Below are 20,150 nucleotides of genomic sequence, written 5' to 3' on the forward strand. Positions count from 1 at the left end.
TACATTTATTTCCTGTCTTGGTCTTTTATATGTTTCTTGAGCTAAATAAAATAAAAAAGGTCGCGTTTTTCCTGGTTTTATTTTGAAATGCAGTAGCGGAAGTGCACTGGTGTATTCTGTCCGGCCTGACAGTGTTGCAGTTGTGAAGTCCCGTGACAAATCTGATCGGAACTTTCTACAGCCAGGAAAGACTGATGTTTCCTGCTTCTCTCACTTCACAGACGCTTATGGACAGCAACACAATACACGACCAGTGTGAAGGCTCAGGGGCTTCTGTCAGAACCGGAACCGGGAAAATGTTCGTTTTACTCCCAGTTTAAATGCTGTAGAGCGAAATATCTTCCCTGACCAACCGCCGCATCAGAATCCTGTAAGGTACGTGATGTCCATGTCAACCTCACCTTGTTCTGTTAGCCGTTAGCACGCGGAGCTCCACTTATAGAAGTGTCACCGTGTTGGAAGGGAAGATAGCTGCTACATTCACTGCTCTGCTCCGACTAACAGAAGCTTAACCGAAGCTACAATTATATAAAGTGAAGTTATCGGGACTTTGCTGCTGTTCAGCACACGCACAAGAAACTCAAAGTGTGTGAGCTGCTGTGTTGTTTACAGTGTGGACAACATGTCACTTTTTATTTACATTAAGACAAAGCAGAAAACATTTAGGCCTCATAATGAAATAAGAGTAACATAACTAATATGTATTATATGAGGATACATTCAATATTGTGCTTTACTTTCACTTTATTTAGGATCCACATTAGTTTTTAACACTCAAAAGACACATTCTTGACAATCCACAAAATCAATATAACTGAATGCAATAATAATAATAATAATAATAATAATAATAATAATAATAATAATAATAATAAGAGAAAGCAAATGTCATAATGTCTCAACAATAAATGATTAGATCGAATATAATATAAAATAAGTATATTAAAAGTATACATTATTACCAGTGTACAGTTACTATTACCTACGTGAGAAACACAAATAAAACAAACCTGTTCTTAATTTCTTTTTAAAACATGGCATACGATAACTGTAATATAGTTAAATAAAGAGAAAAAAGACATTAATATAATAACTTAACAAAAAAAAGGTAGGAAATAAAATGTCTTCAAAAATAATAAATCCTGTAGCATATTATCCAAATGAGCAGATTTCTTATTGACAAAGTATTTCCTGAATTCAATCGTGTAAAGTTCAACCTCTGGACGAGACCTCGAGAGCTGGGCTTTATGGAGGTGACATTAATAAATTGACAGTTTTCATAATGTAATTACTTATTTGGCTTCCAGCTTAATTGAATGATTGGTTCAAGTGTTAAAATATCATTAAATTTTTCTGCAGAATCCTTTTATGTGTTCTGGCGTTCAGGGCATGAAATTAGCACCATTTGTGCTGGTAAAATATGGAAGTGGTGAGAAGATGAAAACAAAGCTGATCTGCTGAGGTTACGTTTCAACATTCACCATTTAGCAGAAAGAAAAACTAAAAACTTAATTTTGCTTTAAGTTTCTTTCTGTTTTACATCTTATTAAGTGAATATCTTTGGGTGTTGGACAGAACAAGACATTTAAAGACGTCACGTTGGACTTTGAGAAACTAAAATGGAAATCTTTCACTATCTTCTGACATTTTATCCACAAAACCTTTAATTGATTATTGGAGAAAAGAATAGTTAGTTGCAGCCGACTTGTTTGGTCTCATTAACGTCAGACAGTAGTGAGTAATGTTAAACAGGACGTTCAAGATGACGTCAGGAAATGTCTCAAAGATATTCAGTTCATAAAGGAGGAAGAGTTTAAAAACGCTGTACACAGACCGGATTTGCAGAGAAGTTGCTTCATCATCCAACAGTTTGATCACAAGTGGATTCAGATCAGTTTGCAGACTGGATGTCTGCGAGCTGTCTGGACAGACAGACAGGTCAGGAATCTGTGCAGATGCTGAGGTCTGCTGCACGCAGCGCGGGGTTGACTGAGTTCATGCCCCTCACACTTCTCCAGCTGCACTTCCTCAATCACAGATCTGTCTCTGTTGCATTATAATGAGATTCTGCGCTGAACTATGGGCCCTGAACAGCTTATAGTAAATGTATCTGTGTGTAAAGTAGCAGGTCAAAATAAAGTCCTTCAGTCTTTAGGGCATCCTTTAATCGTTTTAAATGAAATGGAAAAGTCCAACGTCTTTAAATGTTCCGTCCAGAACCCAAAAATATTCATTTTAATTTAATATGAAACAGAGAAAATTAGCAAATCTCCATGTTTGAGGCTGAAACGCATTTAAAGACTTTTCTGCATGAAAATAGCTTTGATGATCAAAATGTTTGAGATAATCTTTCTGTGTGGAGAAAGTGTTGCAGCTGTGTTTCTGTGGGTTCACATCTGATTTAACGTTGAAGACCGACTCAGGCTTTGTTCTCTCGCTAAATTTGCTTGTCACGCATGATGATACACACACACACACACACATACACATACACACACACACACACACACACACACACACACACACACACACACGCAGAAAAAAACATGTCCAACATCCTCATAGGATATCCACAGGCATGGAAGTGTTTGAGCTGAGCAGGAAGAATGCTATTTTTGATGGCGTGTAGTAGTGCAGCGTATTTGTGCCTGTCAGCACACGTTAGTTCACGTTGAGGCGATAATGCAGGGTTTAAACTGCAGCGAGGGAAAAGTGCTTAACATTAATCTTGTTCCTTTTCTTACTCATTGCTGTCCAAGCTTTGCTTCAGTCCTTGTGACTTACCGTGTGTGGTAGTGGGTGTGATGAGCGGCAGCATTCCTCATGAAGGAGAAGCAGCTGAAACAGTGAGTTGTACGACTACACGCTTATAGGTTAACTCTCCCTTCACAAAACTATTTCAGGAATGTTAAAAAGCTGGTCCTACCCACTGACATCAGTTAACCATGAACACATGCTCAGATGTGAAGCCACTCGGGGAAAAGTTCAAGTGTTTTCAGATTCACCAGCTCTGTGTTTTAAAAACACATCCGACTGCTTCCTCTGGCAAACCTGCTCGTTCAAGACAGAATGTGTCGTCTGCACATTGCTGGTGAAGATCCTGTTTTAACACAAACTTACATTATTTAAAATACTGAGCAGCTGGTGCAAAAGAAATCAAAGTTCCTGGATATAAACTATTCTATTAACAGATTACTTTAAACATATAATCTGTAACATTTGCTGTATGTCGTTCCATCTCTCTCCCCCTTTCACAATCTGCACTTCTCTAAAAGTCTAAAACAACCATGGTGACAGAGAGATGTGTAATGTTCCTGAAGGTAACGTTTCGTCTCTCTCCTGTCATGGTGTCATCAGTCCTGTGTTGTATATGTAGTGAGACAGAGAGATGTGTAATGTCCCTGAAGGTAACGTTTCGTCTCTCTCCTGTCATGGTGTCATCAGTCCTGTGTTGTATATGTAGTGAGACAGAGAGATGTGTGATGTTCCTGAAGGTAACGTTTCCTCTCTCCTGTCATGGTGTCATCAGTCCTGTGTTGTATATGTAGTGAGACAGAGAGTTCCTGTCATGGTGTCATCAGTCCTGTGTTGTATATGTAGTGAGACAGAGAGATGTGTAATGTGCCTGAAGGTAACGTTTCCTCTCTCTCCTGTCATGGTGTCATCAGTCCTGTGTTGTATATGTAGTGAGACAGAGAGATGTGTAATGTTCCTGAAGGTAACGTTTCCTCTCTCTCCTGTCATGGTGTCATCAGTCCTGTGTCCTGTATATGTAGTGTACAACTTGTTGTTTGAGTGAGGGACTCCTGCTGGTATAAAGTGACATGTTGCAGTGTACACGTTTCACTTGTTGCTTCATCAGTTTGACGTTGTGCTTGATTGCCATCAGCTGTTCCTTTAAATGATATGCAGGTGCTGCTGATTAGCAGAGAATTCCCCAATTACAATGTAAAATAATAATTTACCAAATGCCTCTCGCATTAACGATCCAGATAGCAGAAAGATTGGTCTTAAATTTTATTCTGAGTGGCATCAAAAAGTCTTGTATCTAACTTTATTCTGTAGTAATTAATGTCCGAGTACAACAAGTAATAAGTAAGTAAGTACAATAAGTAAATCCAGAATGAAATATATTTCCTTAAGATACATAACTATCCTCATCATAAAGATACATACCAAACACTAGCACACAGAGATATTAAAAGTACTAAAATACACGATGATACTTTAAAGTCGGTGAATAGATTTAATATATTTTCGTCTTAATCATTTATTTAACCATAAAACTTTACTTTAAATTTACTATTTTTACAATCGATTATCGTTCAAGTCGAGCGTAATATTCAAAACGTCAGAGACTGAAGCATTTCTGGGTTTGTTGTTATGAAAGAAACCGCAGAAGACGATTTTGATCGATGTTATTGTTTTATTATTGTGACAAATGACACAAACGTTGACGATGAATAAACGCAGAGAGAGTCGACACAAAGCTTCTGAGAGAACAAACAGTTTTAACAACAAGGATGAGCTCACTGACGAACAATGGACGAGTCAGAGCAGACAAACAGCTTAGTTGTGAAGATGTGTGTGTGTGTGTGTGTGTGTGTGTGTGTGTGTGTGTGTGTGTGTGTGTGTGTGTGTGTGTGTGTGTGTGTGTGTGTGTGTGTGTGTGTGTGTGTGTGTGTGACCTCTGACTCTTACTCTGCAGTAGTTATGAACTTTACTCTTAGATAGTTTTATATCTGGATATTGAGAAATACCACGATATGTTTTGCTTTGTTTTCTTCTGTGTGAAGGAATACTTGACAAATGAAAAGTATTTTCTCATTTAATTAAGAACTGTAGTGCAAAACAAACACAACAATCTCAAGTGATATTATAACGTATAAATAGTTCCAGCTACACACTGACTTTGTTTACATGCTGCACATACTCAGATTAAACAAGAGTCCAGTTTGTTCACATTGAACTGAAGTGTGATTTAAAAACAAAACCACAATCTTCAAATGATTTTCTCTCAAAATATTCATCTTCAATCTTTGCACATTCCTCCGACAATTTAGCAAATAATGTTTTGCAACTTTTCTATTTTAATTTCTATATTTGACTCAATTCTGCAATATTACACCGCTGTGTTCGCACGTGTCTTTATTCTAGGAGAGCTTTACTTATTGTATGTACATATTTAATCTCCTGTGACGGAGATTGAAAGAAACGCGTTGAGTCATTACCCAGCATGCACTGTGTTGCAGCTCACGGTCGGTCTCCCTGTGTGTGTACACGTGCTGCAGCCTGCAGACCACAATCTTTCCATGAACATGTATTATGAGATAATAATATCGTTACTTCAGAAACAGGGGAAACGTTTTCGCTTCTCGCTTCCGCACATTTGGGGCATTTCCTAAAGCCAAGTGTGATACCTGCAGATGAGCGAAATAATGAACATTAACAACAATAAACTGTTTTACGGCACAAACAGCAGCAGTGGAAGAAGATTCAGGATCATCAGCCTGCTTTCAAAACATTAAGTACTTTAACTACATTTACTGATATTACTTACATGCTCTTACTTAAAGTAGTGATTGTGCAGTGATTATATTATATCTGAGGTTCCTGCTGCAGGGATGTGTGTGTTACATGTTCCTGCTGCATTAATGTGTGTGTTACATGTTCCTGCTGCATTAATGTGTGTGTTACATGTTCCTGTTGCATTAATGTGTGTGTTACATGTTCCTGCTGCATTAATGTGTGTGTTACATGTTCCTGTTGCATTATTGTGTGTGTTACATGTTCCTGCTGCATTAATGTGTGTGTTACATGTTCCTGCTGCATTAATGTGTGTGTTACATGTTCCTGCTGCATTAATGTGTGTGTTACATGTTCCTGCTGCATTAATGTGTGTGTTACATGTTCCCTCTGCATTAATGTGTGTGTTACATGTTCCTGCAGCATTAATGTGTGTGTTACATGTTCCTGCTGCATTAATGTGTGTGTTACATGTTCCTGCTGCATTAATGTGTGTGTTACATGTTCCTGCTGCATTAATGTGTGTGTTACACGTTCCTGTTGCATTAATGTGTGTGTTACATGTTCCTGCTGCATTAATGTGTGTGTTACACGTTCCTGTTGCATTAATGTGTGTGTTACATATTCCTGCTGCATTAATGTGTGTGTTACATATTCCTGCTGCATTAATGTGTGTGTTACATGTTCCTGCTGCATTAATGTGTGTGTTACATGTTCCTGCTGCATTAATGTGTGTGTTACATGTTCCTGTTGCATTATTGTGTGTGTTACATGTTCCTGCAGCATTAATGTGTGTGTTACATGTTCCTGCTGCATTAATGTGTGTGTTACATGTTCCTGCTGCATTAATGTGTGTGTTACATGTTCCTGCTGCATTAATGTGTGTGTTACATGTTCCCTCTGCATTAATGTGTGTGTTACATGTTCCTGCAGCATTAATGTGTGTGTTACATGTTCCTGCTGCATTGTGTGTGTTACATATTCCTGCTGCATTAATGTGTGTGTTACATGTTCCTGCTGCATTAATGTGTGTGTTACATGTTCCCTCTGCATTAATGTGTGTGTTACATGTTCCTGCAGCATTAATGTGTGTGTTACATGTTCCTGCTGCATTAATGTGTGTGTTACATGTTCCTGCTGCATTAATGTGTGTGTTACATGTTCCTGCTGCATTAATGTGTGTGTTACATGTTCCCTCTGCATTAATGTGTGTGTTACATGTTCCTGCAGCATTAATGTGTGTGTTACACGTTCCTGCTGCATTAATGTGTGTGTTACATATTCCTGCTGCATTAATGTGTGTGTTACATGTTCCTGCTGCATTAATGTGTGTGTTACATGTTCCTGCTGCATTAATGTGTGTGTTACACGTTCCTGCTGCATTAATGTATGTGTTACATGTTCCTGCATTAATGTGTGTGTTACATGTTCCTGCTGCATTAATGTGTGTGTTACATGTTCCTGTTGCATTATTGTGTGTGTTACATGTTCCTGCAGCATTAATGTGTGTGTTACATGTTCCTGCTGCATTAATGTGTGTGTTACATATTCCTGCTGCATTAATGTGTGTGTTACATGTTCCTGCTGCATTAATGTGTGTGTTACATGTTCCCTCTGCATTAATGTGTGTGTTACATGTTCCTGCAGCATTAATGTGTGTGTTACATGTTCCTGCTGCATTAATGTGTGTGTTACATGTTCCTGCTGCATTAATGTGTGTGTTACATGTTCCTGCTGCATTAATGTGTGTGTTACATGTTCCCTCTGCATTAATGTGTGTGTTACATGTTCCTGCAGCATTAATGTGTGTGTTACACGTTCCTGCTGCATTAATGTGTGTGTTACATATTCCTGCTGCATTAATGTGTGTGTTACATGTTCCTGCTGCATTAATGTGTGTGTTACATGTTCCTGCTGCATTAATGTGTGTGTTACATGTTCCCTCTGCATTAATGTGTGTGTTACATGTTCCTGCAGCATTAATGTGTGTGTTACACGTTCCTGCTGCATTAATGTGTGTGTTACATATTCCTGCTGCATTAATGTGTGTGTTACATGTTCCTGCTGCATTAATGTGTGTGTTACATGTTCCTGCTGCATTAATGTGTGTGTTACATATTCCTGCTGCATTAATGTGTGTGTTACACGTTCCTGCTGCATTAATGTGTGTGTTACATGTTCCCTCTGCATTAATGTGTGTGTTACATGTTCCTGCAGCATTAATGTGTGTGTTACATGTTCCTGCTGCATTAATGTGTGTGTTACATGTTCCTGCTGCATTAATGTGTGTGTTACATGTTCCTGCTGCATTAATGTGTGTGTTACATGTTCCCTCTGCATTAATGTGTGTGTTACATGTTCCTGCAGCATTAATGTGTGTGTTACACGTTCCTGCTGCATTAATGTGTGTGTTACATGTTCCTGCTGCATTAATGTGTGTGTTACACGTTCCTGCTGCATTAATGTGTGTGTTACATATTCCTGCTGCATTAATGTGTGTGTTACATGTTCCTGCTGCATTAATGTGTGTGTTACATGTTCCTGCTGCATTAATGTGTGTGTTAAACGTTCCTGCTGCATTAATGTATGTGTTACATGTTCCTGCATTAATGTGTGTGTTACATGTTCCTGCTGCATTAATGTGTGTGTGACATGTTCCTGCTGCATTAATTAATTAACTTTAGTAAATAAACTGGTTCAAAAACGACTTCATGAAAGAAAGGGAAAGGAAAGGAGAGACCCTGACCGGAGGAAGCCCGGGGCCCCCGTCTGGAGCCAGGCCCAGAGGGAGGGCCCGACAGCGAGCGCCTGGTGGCCGGGTTTGCCACGGAGCCCGGTCGGGCACAGCCCGAAGAAGGCCCACCACTCATGGGAAAAACCGCTGGGGTCGGGTGCGCTGTCACACGGGTGGCAGTGATGGTCAGGGACCTCGACAGACCAGACCCGGGCAGCAGAGGCTGGCTCTGGGGACGTGGAACGTCACCTCTCTGTGGGGGAAGGAGCCGGAACTAGTGCGGGAGGTGGATCGCTACCAGTTGGATCTGGTGGGGCTTACCTCCACGCACAGTCTTGGCTCTGGAACCGTACTCCTGGATAGGGGTTGGACTCTATTCTTCTCCGGAGTTGCCCAAGGTGTGAGGCGTCGGGCCGGGGTGGGGATACTCACTAGCCCCCGGCTGAGCGCCGCTACGTTGGAGTTTATCCCGGTGGACGAGAGGGTCGCCTCCCTACGCCTTCGGGTTATGGGGGGGAAAACTCTGACTGTTGTTTGTGCCTATGCCCCAAACCGCAGTTCTGAGTATTCGGCCTTCTTGGAGACCCTGAATGGAGCCCTGCAGGGGGCTCCAGTAGGGGACTCCGTAGTCTTGCTGGGAGACTTCAACGCACACGTGGGAAACGATGGAGACACCTGGAGAGGCGTGATTGGGAGGAAGGGCCTCCCTGATCTAAACCCGAACGGTCGTTTGTTGTTGGACTTCTGTGCTAGTCATGGAATGGCCATAACAAACACCATGTTCGAACATAAGGATGCTCATAAGTGTACGTGGTACCAGAGCACCCTAGGCCAAAGGTCAATGATCAATTTCGTAATCGTATCATCTGATCTGAGGCCGCATGTTTTGGACACTCGGGTGAAGAGAGGGGCGGAGCTGTCGACTGATCACCATCTGGTGGTGAGTAGGATCAAGGGGTGGGGGAAGACTCTGGACAGACCTGGTAAACCCAAACGGGTAGTGCGGGTGAACTGGGAACGTCTGGAGGAAGCCCCTGTCCTGGGGATCTTTAACTCACACCTCCGGCGGAGCTTTTTAGCCATCCCTGTGGAGGTTGGGGGCATTGAACCTGAGTGGGCGATGTTCAAAACCTCTATTGCTGAAGCTGCGGTGATGAGCTGTGGTCTCAAGGTCTTAGGTGCCTCAAGGGGCGGTAACCCTCGAACACCGTGGTGGACCCCGGTGGTCAGGGAAGCCGTCCGACTGAAGAAGGAGTCCTTCCGGGTTATGTTATCCGGTAGGACTCCGGAAACAGTTGCAGGGTATTGAAGGACTAGAAGGGCGGCAGCTTCTGCCGTGTCAGAGGCAAAGCAGCGGGTGTGGGAGAAGTTCGGAGAAGCTATGGAGAAGGACTTTCGGTCGGCACCAAGGTGCTTCTGGAAAACCATCCAGCACCTCAGGAGGGGGAAGCGAGGAACCATCCAAGCTGATGGGGGATCATCGTCAATTTCCCTGATGGAGGTCACTGAGGTAGTCAAACAACTCCACAGTGGCAAAGCCGCAGGGGTTGATGAGCTCCGTCCAGAAATGCTGAAGGCTTTGGGTGTTGAGGGGCTGTCTTGGTTGACACGCCTCGTCAACATTGCGTGGAAGTCTGGGACAGTGCCTAGGGGTTGGCAGACCGGGGTGGTGGTTCCCCTATTTAAAAAGGGGGACCAGAGAGTGTGTGCCAACTACAGGGGTATCACACTTCTCAGCCTCCCTGGTAAAGTCTACTCCAAGGTACTGGAAAGGAGGGTTCGGCCGGTAGTCGAACCTCTGATTGAAGAGGAACAATGCGGATTCCGTCCTGGTCGTGGAACAACAGACCAACTCTTTACTCTTGCAAGGATCCTGGAGGAGGCCTGGGAGTACGCCCATCCGGTCTACATGTGTTTTGTGGATCTGGAGAAGGCGTATGACCGGGTCCCCCGGGTGATACTGTGGGAGGTGCTGCGGGAGTATGGGGTGAGGGGGTCACTTTTGTTGGTCTCCGCCAGGGCTGCGCTTTATCCCCATTCCTGTTCGTGATTTTCATGGACAGGATATCGAGGCGTAGTCGTGGAGGAGAGGGGTTGCAGTTCGGTGACCTGAGGATCTCATCGCTGCTCTTTGCAGATGATGTGGTCCTTATGGCATCATCGGTCTGTGACCTTCAACAGTCACTGGATCGGTTCGCAGCCGAGTGTGCAGCGGTTGGGATGAGGATCAGCACCTCCAAATCTGAGGCCATGGCTCTCAGCAGGAAACCGGTGCATTGCCTACTCCGGGTAGGGAATGAGCCATTACCCCAAGTGAAGGAGTTCAAGTACTTCGGGGTCTTGTTCGCGAGTGAGGGGACAATGGAGCGAGAGATTGGCCGGAGAATCGGAGCAGCGGGGACGGTATTACAGTCACTTTACCGCACCGTTGTGACGAAAAGAGAGCTGAGCCAGAAGGCAAAGCTCTCAATATACCGGTCGATCTTCGTTCCTACCCTCACCTATGGTCATGAAGGCTGGGTCATGACCGAAAGAACGAGATCACGGGTACAAGTGGCCAAAATGGGTTTTCTCAGACGGGTGGCTGGCGTCTCCCTTAGAGATAGGGTGAGAAGCTCAGCCATCCGTGAGAGACTCGGAGTAGAGCCGCTGCTCCTTTACGTTGAAAGGAGCCAGTTGAGGTGGTTCAGGCATCTAGTAAGGATGCCACCTGGGCGCCTCCCTAGGGAGGTGTTCCAGGCACGTCCAGCTGGGAGGAGACCCCGGGGAAGACCCAGGACTCCTCACTGGCCTGGGAACGCCTCAGGATCCCCCAGTCGGAGCTGGAGGATGTGGCCCGGAGAAGGGAAGATTGGGGTTCCTTACTGGAGCTGCTGCCCCCGCGACCCGATCCCGGATAAGCGGTAGACGATGGATGGATGGAAATAAACTTGTATCTGACGTGTAGTTTCCCTTCCTGCTCTCTGCAGCAGTGAGCATGATGTGGCCGGGCCAGCGTCTTGAAGTCTCATCCTGAGGACGCCGTGTTACTTCAGGACTTCACCTTTAATGCCGGCAGACACCAAGATGGACGAGCAGCCCGCCCCCCCCAACGTCAGCATCCCCTGCCACGACGAGCAGAGGGACAAGAAGAAACGCTTCACGGTGCGTAGTGTGTGTGTGTGTGTGTGTGTGCGTGTGTGTTCTCTCTCTGTGACATGACTCCGTGTCCTTCCTCAGGTTTACAAAGTGATCGTTAATGTTGGACAGCAGGAATGGTTCATCTTCAGGCGTTACGCAGAGTTTGATAAACTCTACAACACAGTGAGTCTGAATTTCATTCTGATTTTAAAAGACTAAACCATAATTCTGTCTTTGATTTACTTTGTGACGTTTATAATACTGAAAGTCTTCCCTCACATCCTCTGCTGCTCTTCTGTCTCTTAATGCAGTTAAGGAAACAGTTTCCTTCTATGAACTTGAAAATTCCTGCCAAGAGGATATTTGGGGACAATTTTGAACCTGGTGAGTCTTCACACTGAGCTGATGTCGTACGTGTGCGTCAGATGTCGCTCTTATCCACAGTGAAACAACAGTGGTAGTGGGCAACTAGAACACTAGTCACCAGACATCAGAGCCTGAAGGCATGAAGTGTATCATTATACAAGTATCAGAATATCCATCAAATGTTATTATTGCATTGTATTTGTTAAAGTGTCTAAAAGGCTTTTAGGAACATCTTTCAAATTAGAGCTGCAAAAATAATCTCCAACTAATTTGATAATAAATGTATTGCTAAATTAATGTTTCCTGCAGAAACGTCTTTCAATGTTTTTCCAGCCTCTTAAATATGGAGATGTTCTGCTCTTCTCACGTTGGACTTTGAGAAACTAGAACATTTTTCACTATTTTCTGACATTTTGTACATCATTAAACAAGAAACATTCAGCAGATAAATGTATAATGAACGTAATCGTTAGTTGCAGCTCTAATGTGCGTCAGGACTGAATCAGAGGAAATAAATGCTGTTTGTTTTCTTGATTCATGTTGTCTCGTGTTTTATTGCATTTTGAAAACTATCTGCTCAACAGAGTTCATCAAGCAAAGGCGAGCCGGGCTGCACGAGTTCATCAAGCGAATTGTTTCACATCCTCAGCTCTGCAACCAGTAAGAGTCCTCGCCGCCATCACATCACATGACACACGAATGGCTTCAATGATCTGAATCCACTTGGTGTGAATTAGATTAAAAAGATGGAGAATGTTCTGCTCTCTCTTGTCGTTACTTTCCAAATGTTACAGGCCGGATGTGAGGACCTTCCTGCTGATGGACAGAATGCAGAACTTTTCTGACGCATCTGAGGACGAAGACGACAAAGTGAGTAACTGAACAACTTTCTGTTTTCTTTATGTACATGTTAGTTTTCCTGCTGACTTCTCAGTCCGGATATATAGTGGAGTGTTTAGGTCTTCTACTTCTGTCTTGACAGATAAATGCATGTTGCATAAAATCACTTAACTTAAGGTTTCCCTTAATGTTCATCTAAAGAATGCTTTGACTAAAGATTAGATGCATTAAGGATTTCCTCAGGAAGTTGTAAAGGGAAAAGCCTTTGACCTCTGAGCTTTTGAAGTATTCCCCTCAGAACATTAAGGGGCAGAAAGTCTCTTAAAGGTGAAATCATTTGTGGAACATAAGTTTATCGAGTTTACAGAGGAGATTAAAAACCCATCTACAGAATCTCTATTATATCATATCATATTATATTATTCTTCAAGGAGAATTGGTTAATTGGTATTAAAATATCTTTAAATCAATCTTTCAAAATTGTTAGAAATGTTCAGACATTTTATAATTGGTTGTAATCTGATTTAAAATCTCTAAATATTTGGTAACATCTATTTAAAAGCCTCTCACATTAACGTCACGCGGATCCGGAAATAAATTGCGTGTAAATTGGTTTTAATTGATTTAAGGATGGTGATAGTGGAGCGTTACCATGGTAACTGAAGCGCACATGTGCCGCACTGTGACGTAACAAGTGATAAACATTAAAACACTAAAGGACTCGAGCTGAGAGGCTTCATGCAACGCTCCTAAATAAACATCATGTAACTTAAGGTTCAACTTAAGGTTCAACTTAAGGTTTAACTTAAGATTTAACTTAAGGTTTAATTTAAGGTTTAACTTAAGATTTAACTTAAGGTTCAACTTAAAGTTTAACTTAAGATTCAATTTAAAGTTTAAGTTAAGGTTCAACTTACGGTTCAACTTAAAGTTTAAGTTTAACTTAAGGTTTAACGTAAGGTTTAACTTAAGGTTCAACTTAAGGTTCAACTTAAGGTTCAACTTAAAGTTTAACTTAAGGTTCAACTTAAAGTTTAACTTAAGGTTTAACTTAAGTTTTAACTTAAAGTTTATTTATTAGTTTAAGCAACAACTGGCTCACATGTGGATGTTTTCTCTGCTGTTCTCAGAACAACTCTACCTCCAGAAACATTAACCTGGGACCCTCTGGGAATCCACAGTAAGTTGCAGCTCATCGATATTTGATATTTGTATTTGCTCTTGCTTTGTAGTGACGCTGCTCAACAACTATGATCTTATCTTATGTTTACTTAACTACTTCTAAATCTGCTCACACAAAGCAGCTCCTTCTGTTTTTATTAACCTGTAATCACTTCGCTACTTATTATATTTGAGCTGTTTACTTATTTAAATCTTTCTTTTTGAGCTGATGTTTCGTGTTCTTGCTGCTGTAACCCTGCTGTGCGACTGATAACAGATTATTTTTTCACATACTGAATATTTTTACATGCCCTTGCGTTGACATTTTTTCTTCATTTATTTCAGTGCCAAGCCCACAGACTTTGACTTTTTGAAAGTCATAGGAAAGGGGAGTTTTGGGAAGGTAAGTAAACATCACAACACTGGAAGGTACTTTGTGATCCTCTCCAAACACACAACTCTGTTAGTATAAAGATAAAGTATTTACTCGCATGTTTCATTACCTAGAGCAGTTTTACAACTTTGTAGAATTATGTCTGCTGTATATAAATATAATGTTGAGACATTTTCTGTGTGGTAGCAACAAGTTTTAGTTCCGCATGTGTTGCTGTTTCCATGTAGGAAGTGAGAATCTGACGTTCAACATGCTTTCTCCTCATGTGATGCAGGTTTTCCTTGCAAAACGAAAACATGATGAAAAGTATTATGCAGTCAAGGTTTTGCAGAAAAAGGTCATCCTCAACAGAAAAGAGGTAACTGGCAGCCATGATCCGTATTTCAGGCACATGTACATTTATAATTCTCCTCATAAACCTCTCCTTCTAATCAGCAAAAACACATCATGGCAGAGCGCAACGTGCTGCTGAAGAACGTGAAACACCCATTCCTGGTCGGGCTCCATTATTCCTTCCAGACCACAGACAAGTTGTACTTCGTCTTGGACTTTGTGAACGGAGGAGAAGTGAGTGGTTTCAGTCTTATGAAGAATGCACCCACACAGATGAGTCACAAGGTGAAGAGAAGCTGGCACGGCTGTAATACAGGAAATGATGAATCCAATAGCTTTGATTTAAATTGCTCAGAGCAGCACTGTTGCTTGTTAACACACCTCCACGTGTGAAGTTCATCAGAGAGCAGCGCCTCACTGAGTGCGACTTCCTCTGTGAGCTGCCGTGACGAACGATCTGCATCCCAGGAAAACATTAAATACAACTATATAAAGTTTACACTTTCCATTCAAAGTTATTTCTACAACGGCCTATTAGATCCACTGTAGGTAACAACAAAAATATATGGAGTGGGGGGGATAAGATATGAAAGTTGGAAATTTACCAGAAAAAAACTTGAATATTCTGTGAGATAAAAGTGGTTATTAACCAGAAAAAGCTTATATTATATTAGAATAATAATAATATATATTATAATTTAATAATAATAATATATATTATAATTTAATAATAATATATATATAATAATAATAATAATAATAATATTCTCTGAGATTAATAAATCATAAATATTTGAGAAATAAATGTTGAATATTTTCTGAGATTACAAAATCAAAAATTTACGAGTTTAGTTGTTACTTGCTGTAATACAGTTCAATAATCAAACACAACATTTTCATTTCAGCTTTTCTTCCATCTTCAAAAAGAGCGAACCTTTCCAGAGCCCCGAGCAAAGTTCTACATCGCTGAAATGGCGAGTGCACTGGGGTATCTGCACTCTCTCAACATTGTTTACAGGTGTGTACTTTATTTAAAGTTTATTAAATGCTCATGAATCAAACTAAAAGGTGTCAGCTGATCAGATCTACTAAATCATCTGAAATCAGACATCGAAGCCATGAACTTTACGATGTTTAAAATTGAATTGAACATATTTGTGTGACACATGATAATGACTCTTCACATATTTCACAATTTATATGTAATATAAATATATATATATATATATATTTTTTATTTTTTTTATATATATTTTTTTTTTTCTTTATATATATATTTTTTTTTTATATAAATATATCTTCACACAGGGAAATTCTATTTTACAAATTAAAATGTATATTCTGATAGTTAAATAAATATATATGATACAGAAATATATATTATTATTATTGCTCAGGGATATGGAGTTGCAATGGGGTCATTTGGACTCATGTTCTTGTGTCTCATTTACTGAAATTCATTAATTTGTCCAGAGACTTGAAGCCAGAAAACATCCTCCTCGACCATGAAGTGAGTTCTCCTGTTTCTTATGCAAACACACCGCTGAGTTGTGATGTATCGTCATTATACTGCTGTAATATCCCCGAGTGGCAGAGCACCTACGTTTAAGTTGAAAAGGGTTCAAACTATTTTAAGAATTAAAAATAACATTAAAAAAGTATCAGAAATATCAAATTATAACCAAGATGTAAGAAAAAGGTGGAATTAATTAAAAGCAGAAACATAAAAATAAGTTTTGAGCTTGTTTTATATATTTATATATATTGTCTTATTACATAAGACCATACAGCACGAATGTCCCTCTTGTCCAGTCATATTTGTGCCACCAGTGAACAACAGTGTGTGTGATTATTGGATTAAGTCTTACTAATGATTTTCCTGCCCGGCCTCATTGACAAAGTGAGTGGACGGTGAATGGGACTCGCTGAGCTGCACCGCGGCCAACATTCCTGGGAAACAAAAGCATCCTCAGTCCCCGGGGATAATGAGATGCTTGTGTGGCACATGTTGTCTAAAAACGTCCCTGTGTCCTCTCTCTACAGGGGCATATCATTTTGACCGACTTTGGATTGTGCAAGGAAGGCATTTCCCAGGCAGACACCACCACAACCTTTTGTGGAACACCTGAGGTACGGCAGCAGTGGAAGTTTAATTATTACGACCAACAAGTCTCACCTTCAGTGTCTGAAAGGGATTATCGTTGACACCTGAATTCTCTTTGCAACCAACAAATCCTCCAGATTTCAGCGTTTCGGCTTCTTTGGGTCACAAGTGAATTCTCTAAATGAGTTACATTCACTATCCTTCATCCTTCTGCAATCCCACTTCATGCTCAATAGGTTTATTTTTTTAACGTCATCATCTCTAGATTTCTTTCCACATTTTAGCTCCTTGTTGTGTTTCTCTGTGTACAACCTGCTCATTACTGATTGACTCATTGATGAGATTAATAAAGTTTTGAATTTGAATGATTTAAGTGTGAGTGTATTCCACACTGAGGCTCTACTGCTGTCTGTGTAGGATGTGAGTCAACCTTTCCAGGGAGGAACATGAGCAGATGATATACATTTGTTAGGTGTATTTTAAGCCTGAAGCAAAATGTGCATGTTATATTATTATCATTATTATTATGTGTGTGTTCTTCTGACTAGTACTTAGCTCCAGAAGTCCTGAGGAAGCAGCCATATGATAACACAGTGGACTGGTGGTGTCTGGGCTCAGTGTTGTATGAAATGCTCTTCGGCCTGGTGAGTTAATTAATTGTGATTTTTGTTGTTTTTAGTCTTTGGTAGACAGTCTTGACTTTTGCAGTCCAAGCTTTTTAGTTTTAACGTGAAGTACTGGTAAACTGCAGCTAATTTAACTATTTGTTTTAGTGCTAAATGTTAAAACATGTAATTGTCATGAACAGGTCTAAACCCAGAGCCTCTGTTTGAACTTACTGCTAACATTCCTTGTTAGGAAGTCACAAATAGACTCAAAACAGCCACAAGACAATCAAAACGTCTCCAAAGGGACATGAAATAACCAAAACGAGACACAAAACGTGTTGTAGTCTGTCCGCCACACTCCCTTACATGCCTCTTTCATGTCCTAGCCGCCGTTCTACAGCAGGGACACACATGAAATGTATGACAACATCCTCCACAAGCCGCTGGTGGTGCGTCCCGGTGCGTCCGGCACCGCCTGGTCTCTGCTGCGGGGCCTGCTGGAGAAAGACGGCACACACAGACTGGGGTCCAGGGATGACTTTGTGAGTCCAGAGACAAACACCACAGTACAGCAGAGTCCAGCGTGTGTGGCTCCCTCTGGTGGAGCGTCTGTGTACATCAGTAATGACTGCTCAGCTAACTTTCTGTAAATACAAAATGATGTTTAAGGTATTTATCCAACATTTTCAGAATGAGATCAAAGCACACGGCTTCTTCGCCTCCATCAACTGGGACGACCTCGAACAGAAGAGGATCTCTCCCCCATTCACACCCAATGTGGTAAATATTATTCATAACTCACTTTAAAGCACTTTGTAAAATCTATTTGAAACTGTGCTGTTGTTCTGTCGTCACATTAAGTCATTTTCATGAATACACGCATGCAGTTTGTTTTATATTTGTTTCATGTTTTCACTCCCTCTCCCCCGATGTTTTCACAGAGCTCTTTCTGCGACATCTCAAACTTCGACCCTGAGTTCACAGACGAGATGGTCCCGAACTCCATCTGCTGGTCTCAGGATCACTCCATCGTCAACGCCAGTGTGATGGAGGCCGACGACGCCTTCGTGGGCTTCTCCTACGCCCCGGCTTCTGATGACTCTTTCCTATGAAACATTCCCAACGAGCTCCTCGTTTGCCTTAACCATCATCATAACTTCTTTTGACTAAAGGGAAGAATTTATACCATGGATTATTAACTTGTTCTATGAAGCCAAAGCAAGCAGCTGAGAAGAAACGGCACTTAAAACTGGTTGGGTTGGAACAAAGTGCCAGAAATGTTTATTTTTACCAATTTGTATTTATATAAATATATATAAATATATATAAAAAAATATATATATCTCTATCTCTATCTCTATCTCTATATATATATATATATATATATATATATATATATATATATATAAATATATAAATATATATATAAATATATATATATAAATATATAGATATTTATATATATTTTTTATTTATATATATAGTATATTTATATATTTATATATATATTAATAATAATATTAATATATTATATCTCTCTATATATATATATCTCTATCTCTCTCTCTCGCTCGCTCTCTCGCTCTCGCTCTCTCTCTCGCTCTCGCTCTCGCTTATAGCTCTATCTCTCTCTATCTCTCTCATCTCTCTCTCTCTCTCTCTCTCTCTCTCTCTCATCTATCTCTCTCTCATCTCTCTCTCTCATCTCTCTCTCTCTCTCTACTCTCTCTCTCTCGCCTCTCGCTCTCTCGCTCTCGCTCTCTCTCGCTCTATATATAGATATATATATAGATATATATATATATATATATATATAGATATATATAGATATATATAGATAAAGTAAGATAGAGTAAAGCATATAGATAAATAAATAGAGAGATATATTATAATATATATAGATAGTATATAATATATAAATAAATATATATAATCTATATATCTATATAATCTATATATATATATATATATATATATATATATGAATATATAGATATATCTATATAGATAGATAGATAGATAGATATATTTATCTATCTATATATATATATTATATATATATATATATATATCTATAAATAAATATATCTATATATCTATATATATATATTATATATATATTATATATATAGATATATATATACTAATATAGATCATAGTAGATATATAGATATATATATAATATATATAATTATATATCATAGATATATATTATATATATATATAAATATATATATATATATATATATATAGAGATGATATTTTAAAGAATTAAGGACAGACATCCTCTATTAATGTTATTTCTGGTGGTTTCTAAAATGAGCCTTTATATAAAGCCTTAAATTTGTCCCATAAATGAAATCAATAAGCAGTTTTCTGAAAAACTTGAACAATTCACTGGACTTCAAATCACACCATTTGAGATGGAAGTGTGTTGGTTCATGTAATTACTGTAAAAAGACATTTGTGTATCATATTCATTTTAACTACGCTGGAAATAGGGATTACTTGAGAGACCACTGAATAAAGCATTTTGGTTTATAGGTCACATTTGTAGAAAAGAATGTCTTCTACTTCAACAGTTTGTCTTTGAATATTTAGTGAATTGTCTTTTTTTTATTGGGTTGTTTGTGTTTTTTGCCTTAACAAATATATTCATAATTGCATTCATAATTAATTAGAAATCCACAATTCTTTGCTTAGCCTGCTGCCAATTAGGTAGGCTTATACTCCTGCACAGTAATAAAAAATATCAGAAATGTAGTATGTGTAGTGTGTATTTAATACTAAGAATTTATTTTTGGTAGTAATTTGGGATTAAATAATTTTGCATTAAAATATTGTAATCTATTTTATCTAATAAAATATAGGATAATAAATATATGTTATATTATTACGTATTATATTTAATAATTACATTTAATCGCTTCACATCCTGGTCCTTCAGTTGCTGAGTGGTCACCA

The 20,150-nt window shown here is 39.7% G+C and overlaps 1 protein-coding gene across 1 annotated transcript; it reads left to right on the plus strand.

The window, feature by feature from the left end:
• Positions 1–152: 152 nt before the first annotated feature.
• sgk3 (serum/glucocorticoid regulated kinase family member 3) lies at positions 153–18,514 on the plus strand. The gene is made up of 17 exons (XM_029457936.1): positions 153–375; positions 11,230–11,404; positions 11,480–11,563; positions 11,692–11,764; positions 12,331–12,406; positions 12,541–12,616; positions 13,717–13,766; positions 14,093–14,150; positions 14,416–14,499; positions 14,577–14,708; positions 15,380–15,492; positions 15,948–15,984; positions 16,518–16,604; positions 17,127–17,222; positions 17,573–17,728; positions 17,877–17,966; positions 18,128–18,514. Exons 2-17 carry the CDS (start codon positions 11,309–11,311, stop codon positions 18,296–18,298), a joined length of 1,479 nt encoding a protein of 492 aa, XP_029313796.1. The 5' UTR covers positions 153–375; positions 11,230–11,308; the 3' UTR covers positions 18,299–18,514.
• Positions 18,515–20,150: the final 1,636 nt, after the last annotated feature.

This window comes from Cottoperca gobio, chromosome 20 (assembly GCF_900634415.1).
Source record: "Cottoperca gobio chromosome 20, fCotGob3.1, whole genome shotgun sequence".
Taxonomy (NCBI): domain Eukaryota; kingdom Metazoa; phylum Chordata; class Actinopteri; order Perciformes; family Bovichtidae; genus Cottoperca; species Cottoperca gobio.